We start from the raw sequence: 11905 nt of genomic DNA on the forward strand, positions 1-11905 counted from the left end.
TAACTGCATTTCACCTCTACTGTTACTCCAAAACAATGATCACTGATACAGAAGAAAAATTATGTGAGCAAATATGTTGGGGGGGGGTTCCCTATGCATTAAGCAGCAGACACCAGCTGAGTGCCTTCTAATTCAGTTCTGACACTATCTACCAGGTTGGAGGCTTAGTCACTAAGACTGTCCCCCATACCCTCAAACACTAGTTGCAAGTTTCTGAACAAATGTCTTCACGTTGGGGTTCCCACATCTCCTTCTTAAAATTGGGTTCATTTAATTTTCTGGAGTAGCTCACAGAACTCAGGGAAACACTTATATTTACCAGTTTAGTATAAATAATACTGCGCAGGATACAGATAAAATGATGCATAGGATTAAGTATGGGAGAAGGGGTGTGGAGCATCCATGCTCTCCCTGGGCATGCCACCCTTCAGGAACCTCTGCATGTTCAGCTATGTGGAAGCTCTTCAAATTCAGCCCTTTTGGGTTTTTATTAAAGCTTCATGATGTCAGCATTCCTTCCCCTAAAGTATAGGTCAGGACTCTTTCTGTTGGAAGGCCTTAAGACTCACAATCAGATAGGTGAGGGAAGACTAGAGTCCTGCCTTGGGGCAGGTGAAAAGAAGGTAGGAAAAGGTCAGCAGCCTCCCCCTGTGGCCTAACACACCCAACATTACAACAAAAGACTGGAAAAAGGCCTAGGAGACTTGGGTGAAAATCAACATGTATATCACAACACCAAAAGATCATTCTTCTTCTTAATGTACATATTTACAGCTATAAATTTTCCTTTGAATACAGCTTATACTGCATTCCCTAAGTGTTGGTGTATTATGTTTTAATTTTCATTCACCTCCTCCAAGTATTTTTAATTTCCCATGTGAGTTATTTTTTGACCCATTGGTTAAGAGTGTGTTAATTTCCACAAATTTATACATTTTCCAGTTTTCCTTGTACAATAATGCAATACTTAACGATAATTTCTAGCTTTATTCTACTGTGCCTAGAAAAGACACTTGTACAATTTCAGTCTTTTAAGATTTATTGAGCTTTTATGGTGGCCATTCAATAACAAATAGGTTGCAAGCCAGATAACATTTCATGTGCATTTGAGAAGAATGTGCATTTTACTGCTGTTGGGTAAAATGTTGTATATGTGTGTGTGTGTGTGTGTGTGTGTGTGTGTGTGTGTGTATGCTTGTTAGGTCTACTTGTTGTATAGGGTGGTTCAAGTCCTCTATCTCCTTATTGATCTCCTTTTTGGAAGTCTTAAGCATCACTGAAAGTATTGTATTGAAGTCTTCAACTACTATTGAACTGTTTATTTCTCCCTTTGTTCTGTCAATGTTGGCTTCATATATTTTGGGGCTCAGAGTTTTGGTGCATATCTTTTTATAATTGTTACATCTTTTTGATGAATTTGTGTCTTATCTCTTTTATCAATATATAATGTCCTTTAATTGATATATAATGGTCTTTTCATTTTTTAAGTTTTTGACTTAAATTATATTTTGTCTGATATTAAAAGAACAACTTCATTTCTCTTCTGGTTACTATTGGCATGAAATACCTTTTATCATCACTTCACTTTGAATGTGTTTGTGTCTTTGAATCTAAAGTGAGTCTCATGCAGACAACATATAGTTATCATTTTTTTAAAAAATTCATTCTGCCAATTGCTGCCTTAGAGAACCTAATCCATTTGACTTTAATGTAATTCTGAGAAGACCTAATTTTGACATTTTGACATTTTTCTATATGCTTCATACCTTTATGGTTCTCATTTCTTCCATTAATACCTTCTTTTGTATTTAGTTGACTTTTTTGTAGTGAACCATTTTGATTTTCTTCTTATTCCCTTTTGTGAATATATTTTTAGATGTTTTGTTAGTGACTACCATGGTGATTAACATCCTAAATTTATAACATCTATCTTAAATTGATGCCAACTTGACTTCAATAGCATTTAAAATCTCTGCTTCTAAGTACTACATATTTCTCACACTTCATGTTGTTGTCCCAAATTACATGTTTATATGTGTATAATACCATAAACATATAGTTATTTTTAACACTTCCATCTTTTAAATCATGCAGGAAATTATAAAATGACATTATAAACATAAAATACAACAATACTAGCTTTTATATTTTCTCAGGTACTTACCATTACTGAGGATATTTATTTCTTCATATGACTTTAATTTAATGTCGAGTGTTCTTCCATTTCAACATGAAGGAGTCCCTTTAGCATATCTCAGAGGGCAGGACATAGTGGCAATAAACTTCCTCAGCTTTTGTTTATCTGGGAAACTCTTAATTTCTCTCTCATTTTTGAAGGACAGTTTCACCAGACATGGTATTCTTGGCTAACAGATTTGGGGGGATTTTTTCTTCTTCTTTTTCTTTTGGTACTTTAAATATGTCATCCAAATGTCTTCTGGCCTTATGGTTTCTGTTGATGAGAAATCAGCTATTAATCTTTTTGAAGGTCCATTGTATATGACAAGTTGCTTCTCCCTTGCTACTTTCAAGATTCTCTTTGTCTTTTTCTTTCAGCAGTTTGACCAGTTTGTCTTTATGTGGGTCTCTTGGTGTTGGAGTTTTTGAGATTCTTGGACTTGTAGATTTATGCCCACCATCAAATTTGGGAAGTTTTGTTTGTTATTTATTTACATATTCTTTCTTCTACTTTCTCTCTATCTCTGGGACTCTCATAATGCATATTTTGGCCCACTTGATGGTGTTCCACATGTCCCTTAAGCTCATTTTACTTTTCTTCATTATTTTTTTCTATCTGTTTCTCAGACTCAATCTAATTGTCCTATTTTCAGATGAACTGACTCTCTTGCTTGTTGAAATCTGCTGTTAAAGCCCTCTAATAACATTTTCATTTTGGTAATTGTACTTTCAGATGCTGTTTCTGTTTGGCTCTATTTTTTGTAATTTGTATCTCTTTATTGATATTCTAATATGGCTACTACATTGTTTTTCTTATTCCTTTAATTGTCCATTATTTTTTAAAGAATATTTAAGATAATTGTTTTAATGTCTTTGTCAAGTAGGTACAACATCTGTACTTCCTCAGTGACCATTCTTTTAATTTCTTTTGCTTATTTTTGTTTTGTGACTATCCTGAATGATTTTTACCAAGACTGTGTTCTTTATTGTTGAGGATCACTGAACTCTGTGTTCCTTACTTTGTGTTAAACTAGTGTTTTTGAATGCCAAGCACTAAAAACAAAAATAAAATACAAAATCTGCAACAAGCAAACACAACCAACAACAATCCATCTCCCTCAGTATTGCAGATTGTTTCTGAACCTGGGCATGCCTTCAACATTTAGCCAGATTTGCACTAAGCCTGGAGATCAGCCCAAAGTGAAACCTTAGGTTCTTTTCAAGGCATGTGTTTTGCCCTGGGCATGCAGGAGACTTTCTAAATTTCCCTGCATTCATTTTCTTTTTAAACAACCTAATTTCCCAAAGAAACTCTCTTCAGCTTTTGCTACCAGGCCTTATGCTCTCTATTTCATGTTTCAACTATAATGTTGTGACCCACGCATTTGAGGGTTGTGACTTCAGCTTACAGTGTTTTTGAACAATGGTCACTACTTTAGCAAACTGAATTCAAAATTAAGTGAAACAGAGATGAATGCTTTGCATCAGTCCTTCAAGGAATGTCTTAGACAGATTAAAACAGACATACATAACCATTTGTGAAGAAGGTCATCTCTGCTTCCTCTGAAACTAGGGACCAAGGGCCCAAGCTACGAATGTAGACTGCCTACCACTGCCTCAAGACAAAAAGCATTGCTGCATCCAGGAGGAGGTAGGGGGAAGGCAGGTAAAAGCATCAGAAACTTCACTGTTGTTTCAAAGTTGCCTTTTTCTTGACTCAACATTTGCTTAGTTGCTCTAAAATTTTGACTTTTTTTCAGAGTCCTGACAAAGTTGATTCTAACAGTTTCTATTTATTTTTTGATATTTCTCTAAAGGAATGAGTTCATGAACCTGCCAACTCCACCATTTTGTTAATATTGCTCTTTGTTTCTGTTTAAGTAAATGTACTCAATAATAACATCTACATAAAATCAGTTCTTGTTAAGATATTAACATTTTAAAAATATAAATTCTAAGAGTTTTAAATATAAATTACTCTACAAAGGAAAATAGCTGATAAATATCAGAAAGGAATACATATTTCACTATGTTATGTGATCAGAAGATTGGTGTGGTTAAAGAAAAATCATTTAAAAATCTATTACCTAACATTCAATAAAGAAAAAGTGCAAAGAAAATGCATAGTTGAAAAAAAATCAGGCTATATTATGGTTATATGGGTGATTGAAAGCCAAAGCCACATCTAGTGCCAAACAGATGTTCCTAAAATTCCTATATACTGTCTCAATGAATTAAAAAAAACTCAACATAATTGTCTCCTAATTTTGCTTTTCTGAGGGAACATTATTAATTGTCTACCTGATAAACATTGACTATTTCCTCCTCTCTGCCAGAATCTTGATTTTATTTAGTTAACATGGGATCTTGAGCTTCACCAGCCTTGAGCTTCTCCAACTCTGGAGGGTAAATAATGCTTATCACTGTAACCCAAGGATGGTTATGTCTTGACTGTGATTGCTTTGGGCATCCTGATCAAACAAATTACTGAGGGTAGAAATATTTCATTTTACCCTTAATAGCAAATATTATTACAGTTGACCCTTAAACAATTTGAGTTTGAACTGTGCACTGTTCCACTTATATATGGGTCCTCCACCTCTACGACCCCTGAGAAAGCAAATCCAAATCCCATCTTTCTCCTTCTCAGCCTATTCAATATGAAAACAACAATAAAGGATGAAGACATTTATGATGGTTCACTTCCACTTGATTAATAGTAAATACATTTCTCTTCCTCATGATTTTCTTAATATTTTCTTTTCTCTATTGTAATAATACAGTACATCATGCATATAAAATGTGTTAATTGACTACATTATTAGTAATACAAAATGTGTTAATTGACTACATTATTAGTAATACAAAATGTATTAATTGACTATTTATGTTATTGGTAAGGATTCTGGTCACCCGTGGGCTCTTAGTGGCTAACTTTTTGGGGAGTCAAAAGTTATATGTGGATTTTTCACTGTGCAGGGGGTCAGTGCTCCCAACCTCTGTGTGGTTCAAGGGTCAACTGTATATGATTTCTAATAGGCACATGCTTTAATATAATACTTTACTTGAGTGCAAACTACGATGGTCTATACATTTTGAAAAAATGGACAGTTTTGATTTGAAGCTATTTAGATAATTTAGGTGGAATATGTTTGGCCCTTAGATATCAATGGTTATTCTTCATTTTCTACATCCCTTTGCTCTTTCTTTTTTCTTCTTCTTTTATTTAAATATGCATTTTGCATTTAATGTGATGCTAGATGGCTCAACAAGTAGAATACATTCATTCTGGTCAGCTGAGCTATTTTTTCGAAAAAACCAAATCACAAATTTCTATTTTTTTAATGGAGTGAATGCAATTCAACATTCCAAAGTAAATTAAGTCCTCAATTTGTATTGGTGCTATTAGGTTCTTTTCTAAACTGGACTGAACTTCATAGATTCTCTCAAATACAAAAAGGATTTTTAGATTACTTATTAAAGATATAACTATGCATAAGTGATAAATCAGCACACATATACCAGACAGCAATAAAGTATTAACAACCCATAGGCACTGATCTCAGACATCCCAAGCAGGCTAATAATGCACATCATTCTTTCAAAAACCATTGTATTTACCTTTTGAAGAAAATACCTAGATAGTGGAATTGAACACAAAGAATTAATAACTAGCTGAAAGTACAGCCAGGGTTTGAGACAGAAAGTGTACATTCAGAATTCATTCTCTTAACCACAAAATTATGCTGCCAGAGAAAATCAGCAATGTTAAACAAGTAGAAGAATGTTACATGATAAAAGTGCATTTTCAGTAGGCTGTTTACAATAATTCCAATTCCAAGGTAAGTTTTTGCCTTTTTAAGTTGGAGGGTTGTGAATCTACCACTTGGTTACTGTGTGTGGTGAGACTTCAGAATATAAAAGAGTGTTTAAGCTTATGCTTTCATTTGCCACTATTAAAGAAAGAACAGTAGAGTAATTCTATAATAGTACCAGTTTACAGTTACATTTTTTTTGTGAATTGGTCATAGGAAACTTGAAGAATTCTGTTATTTTCAGGGCTGAGGTTGAATTCATTTGGGCTTTAATATCAACTATTGGTCTTTCTGCAGACAGTCACTTTCAGGGTAGAATTACTGTTTTCAGGGTAGCTTTTCACACTCTACAATGTGGCCCTGGGGATGGGTTGACTACCAACAAAAACTTGCTAAGCTACTTTTTGGGGCATGCTCCGAGTTATTGTCCCTTTAGGACTAAAGAGGCCCTCCCCCAACCCCCGGTTGTAAATGTTGACTGACTTCATAAAAGACTCCAAAAAACTGAAATTTCTCTTTCTTCTGCACTCAAAATGTTTGCATTCTGTTTGTTAAAATGGAGTAATGAGCTTTACATTTTAAACACCATGTCCTAGAATTGTATCAAGCTAATTATTCAATTTAAAACACATAACAAACTAAGCTTCCTGTTAACAAGTGGCATTTTTGATCCACCAATTATCTGGACAAATATTATGATGGTCAGTTTTCTCATATGTTCTGCTTTCAATTTACTTCATGATTCAATTAAGCAGTTGTCAATACATGACAAGAAAAATAAGCGCCCTAGTCCATCGTGGCCAAGACATATCATTAACATTGATGTCTAACACACAAGTTACTGCACACTGAGATATCTTAATAGTTGGATAACATCCTTCTTTTAAAATAATATGTGTGGATTGGAGATTTTGCAGTCTAGGCACAAAAGATATCTTCTGAATCCTTCTATTATTCAGAAAGTAATTAAAATCAACTAAATAGATTACAAAGACAAGAAGAGCAAAAAATTGTAATCTCCTGATGAATGTATTATGAATTGGAGTCAATTATTCTTATGCATTTCTATTACACTTGGCCTTTGTAATCTAGAAGCTATAAACTTCAATATGTTCAATTCAACATATAAATCATTATATTAGAAAATTCCATTTAAAAACCTATAGAAGTTAAAATGGTTTAAATATAGATACAAATGGTAAGTATGAAGGTTTTCAATATGTTAATCCTGTAATTTGAAAATATTATTTGGGCAATATTCTTAATCTCTTAAATATTCATTAAATGGATTTTACAGGAAGAAGGTAATAAAATCATTTTTGAGCAGCGATTTCATAGTTGTGAATGAAAATATGATGCATTATAAAGTGCAAGTGACTCCAGCATCTTCAGAATGTGAACAGGCTCTTGTCCCCCATTGTCGAATTTTACATTCTTCAATAGATGATTCTCTCCCAAAACAATACACTTCATTCAGCCATATTGGACCAGTACCTGCAATAATGAGGTGCAACTGCATTAGTAAATTTAGAGTTCAGTGTTTCTGTTTGTGTGGGGCAAAGCCATTAATTCCTTCACTAATTAAACAAAAAAAGTGTCTATTATTTTCTGTATGCAAGTTCTGTGTTCTCTAGTAGGAATCAAACATTAATCTCCTGCTTCAGAACACTTATACTGTTAACCTGTAAACTACTAAAATGCAAAGTAACAAGAGCTATAACAAAGGTACCTACACAGTTCTGTGAAAGTAGAGATTAAGAATTTTTTTAAAGAATTTGACAAATTAGTTTTATTATTAATCTAAAAATAAAGAAGAAAGTTTCAGCCTTAATAATCATGGGTGTATGTAATAACCTGATGATCCAAGTGTATATGTATGTCAAAAGATCTTAGGGGTATATTTGTATGTAAGATAAACTGGAAAAAGGAAAACTTAATCGAAGCATCTTCCTCCTTTTCTTATCTTCCCATGTATTTCAATTTATGTGTGCCTGGTTTATCAAATACATTATCTATTTTTAATTAAAGTAGAACTAATCTAATCAGCCAAGGGCCTACAAACCATCCTGTAAGGAAACCATGGATTAAGAATGTTACTAATTGCAAGCACAAACAAACAGCAAGAAAATGACAGAGCAAAGATTTTCATGAGCTTATCAATTATGAGAGTGGTAATAGTAAGTTGGAGAGCCCAAGTATTTTGTGAGGTGTTTATAACAGTATTGAGCTTTTTTGACTTCAAATTTTAAGGCAGAAGAAGGAAAAGAGTAAAGGAATATGATCTTAAAATCAGAAACCTTGCCAGGGATACTGTTTAGTTCCCAAATTAATCTTACTAGGCATGGCATGTTCCCTTTTGTGTTTGTGATTGTATGTGTGAGTATGTTTGTATATGTATATTTGTTTGTATATCTGTGTTTCCTTTTAAGTATATAAAGTCTTTAAAAACTTTTTGAAAGCCTCAAAGGGCTACTTAAAAATACATGCAAATACAAACAATTGCGCAAATAGTAAGACGATTCCCATGTTAATATAGGAGGAAGCCAAAGTACTGAGACATTTGTAAATTGTGTCTATTATATTTATTGTCATTTATAAATTGTATAAACAAACAGAAATTAAACTTTCGGTGAAAGCCATGGCTCTCTCATAATTTGGAGAGTGTGAGAATGGCTCCATGAATTCTGAACCTGGGCTACTGTGATGCTTTCGCATTATATTTTGTAGGTCTAGTCAGTGAATTTAGATTTCAGCAGTGCAGAATTTGTACAATCCAGGAAAAGGAAATTGAGAGTGGGAATTCTCCAAATGTCTACAGCACCAGCAAGGTCATCCCAACATGAACAGCAAAGGAAAAACATTATTTAGTTGATTAATGTGCTGACATGTAAGCACATGTTTTTAGAAACTGTGGTAAGGGAATTCATGAATGTTAGAATACCAAGGTTGTGGTCGTAATAATGAAAATTTAAGTCCACTCTTTTAAGAATTTTATGTGGCAGGAAACACTTACACATTTGATGTATTATTCCATGGAATCCTCAAATAAATTTCAAAAACTGAATGCCATTATTGTGTCATTTTACTGTTTAGGAAACTGAAAATCAGCGAGGATAAGGAACTGTGTGTGCTCAAAGTCACATAGCATTCCCACCCCGTGTCTACCCTGAGCCACTGCCTTTAATCAATGACTTACTGCAACCTCCTTCATTGTTAGACTTACTTATTTAGCAAATCTGCTTTGAGTGCCTACATGAGTGAACAAGACCAAAGTCCACACTCTTGTGGACTGACTTCCTGGGAGGGCTTATCTTCTAGGTAGGTGAAGCAACTGAGATCACATATGCAATCATGCCAGAGCAAATACCGTATCTAGAGCCTCTGATTCTTTTTCCGGTTATTTTTCCTCTGAGGACACACGGATGTGACAAATGTATTGTGGAATTTGGTATCTCTGTCTTTTGCTATGTGGAAAAGTTTCAGACACCGTGAAATTTTGTTAAGCGCTTGTGTATAAGGTAATATGCTAGGTCTTTTCACATACATTTCTAAATTTACTTTTTATAATAACCTTGTTAAATAATGGTAATTATCTCCATTTCATAGATACATAAACTGAGACTCAGAAAGGGTGTATGACTTTCTCAAAATTACAAAGAATAGATCCAGGCAACAGAACATCATGACACTTAAAGCTTAGTGATATGTATTGGTTACACAGATGTCTAGAGAGAATTATAGAAGTAATTTCCAAAGATTTGTTGTTTTATTTTTACATTAATATATTCAAGACTATTGAGCCCAGGGGAAAAATTTATTTAATACATATTTTCCATCTCATTCCAAATTGTTTTCTGTATTAAAAAATTAATGCAGAGATAGTATAAAATTCATAAAATTTTATCCTTGTGTAAACCAATGAGATAAAAACCAAATTTGTTTTTATTTCTTTAGATAATAACTGTTACTCAAGGATTTTCATTGTTGGGGCTGTCATTGTTATTATTTTCTTTGTGCCTCTGAACTATTATTTCTAGTCAGTGGAAAGCTGTACAAAAGGTATGTGTGTTTCTTAGATATGTTTTTAGTCTCTAATCCTCTTCCTCTCTCTCTTTCTCTCTCTCTCATCTTTCCACCTGTATACCTAGCCATATATACATCTATGATTTCCTTTATAATTTGAAGGTTGTAGGGATTGATATTGATTTTATATATATGATATTGATTTTATATATATATAAAAGATATATATATATAAAAGATATATATATATCTTTTTTTTTTTTTTTTTTTTTTTTTTTTTTTGAGACAGAGCCTCCCTCTGTTGCTCAGGCTGTAGACCAATAGCGTGATCTCTGCTCACTGCAACCTCCGCCTCCTGGGTTCAAATGATTCTCCTGCCTCAGCCTCCTGAGTAGCTGGGATTACAGGTGTGCACCACCATGCCCAGCTAATTCTTGTATTTTTAGTAGAGACGGGGTTTCACCATGTTGGCCAGGATGGTCTTGATCTCTTGACCTTGTGATCCACCCACCTCAGCCTCCCAACGTGCTGGGATTACAGGGGTGAGCCACTGCGCCTGGCATCCTCTTAACCTCTTTATAAAAAATGAAAGATACTGATATTTCTTTGGGGTATTTGGGTATCTTTAATCTTACCAGCATTTCTATGAAAAATAAAAGATAATCAGTTTCATACATCACCCAGATATATTATAAAATGATGAGATTTGAGATCAGCTGCTGAATAGATAAATGGGGGAGCAAATATCGTTAATAGTTAAAAGTGTCTGAATGTGTATTTTCATTATATTTAGTCATGGCTGAGTGACATAAATTTCTATCACTTTTAAGCCTAGTTGGGAAGTGTTTTTTGAACAGTGTCTGCTTTGAGAAAAACATTGTGAATGAAAATTGAAAACACCGTGGGAATCAAAGTAGAGATGAATGGGTAAATAGTGCATATAGTTTGGATTCTAGTTTTGTGCTTATAGAGAAACCACTTATTTTTCCTCAATTTTATGATATGCAGAATACAGGGGTAAGGGTAACATAGCTTTAAGACTTTGTCTACCTTTACTATTTCATGATTCTAAGATTCTGAAGAAGCAAGCTCTTTGGAAATGAAGTTCTTAAGTATAAAGGACTTGGAAGGATGTTCCATCTGGCGGAGAAAGCATGGTATGAGAGCCAGGTTAAGGCATGAATCTTGACCCTTCTTCCCACCCCCATGCACCCACAACCAACATAATGACTACGTAAATGTGTACAAGTTTGGTGACCTCTGCTAGCCCTACTTATTTCCTCTATGGAAAAAAAAAAAAACTATTTTTCTATGATTACCCAGCTCTATGGACCGGCCCTATATTACTTTCCATAATATTTGACATTCAAACATTTACATTTTAAAACATTCAACGCACAAAGAGCAGTATGTAAAAATTTGACTTGTGACCCTTTGATATATTTATTTATCTTTGAGATTAGTTTTACTCCCAAAGGATAGTTCAGAGGTATAGAGTTGTATTTTTTGATTGCCTTCTGTTTACGCTTATGTTTTTTTTTTTTTTTTTTGAAAATTTCACATAGAAAATTGATTATGGGGCCGGGCGCGGTGGCTCAAGCCTGTAATCCCAGCACTTTGGGAGGCCGAGACGGGCGGATCACGAGGTCAGGAGATCGAGACCATCCTGGCTAACACGGTGAAACCCCGTCTCTACTAAAAAATAAAAAAAAAAAAAATTAGCCGGGCGAGGTGGCGGGCGCCTGTAGTCCCAGCTACTCGGGAGGCTGAGGCAGGAGAATGGCGGGAACCCGGGAGGCGGAGCTTGCAGTGAGCTGAGATCCGGCCACTGCACTCCAGCCCGGGCGACAGAGCGAGACTCCGTCTCAAAAAAAAAAAAAAAAAAAAAA

At 34.4% G+C, this 11905-nt stretch overlaps 1 protein-coding gene across 4 annotated transcripts in view; it reads right to left on the reverse strand.

The window, feature by feature from the left end:
* Positions 1–5774: 5774 nt before the first annotated feature.
* Positions 5775–11905, reverse strand: part of MSR1 (macrophage scavenger receptor 1) — an 85194-nt gene continuing 79063 nt past the window's right edge. For all 4 annotated transcript variants that reach the window (XM_009212558.3, XM_009212557.3, XM_003902456.4 and 1 more), the window contains one exon: positions 5775–7487. In XM_009212558.3, the coding sequence (XP_009210822.2) occupies positions 7354–7487 (134 nt within the window). In that variant the 3' untranslated portion in view covers positions 5775–7353. The remainder of the gene's footprint in view (positions 7488–11905) is intronic.

The sequence above is a fragment of the Papio anubis genome, chromosome 8 (genome assembly GCF_008728515.1).
Source record: "Papio anubis isolate 15944 chromosome 8, Panubis1.0, whole genome shotgun sequence".
In the NCBI taxonomy this organism is placed as follows: Eukaryota; Metazoa; Chordata; class Mammalia; order Primates; family Cercopithecidae; genus Papio; species Papio anubis.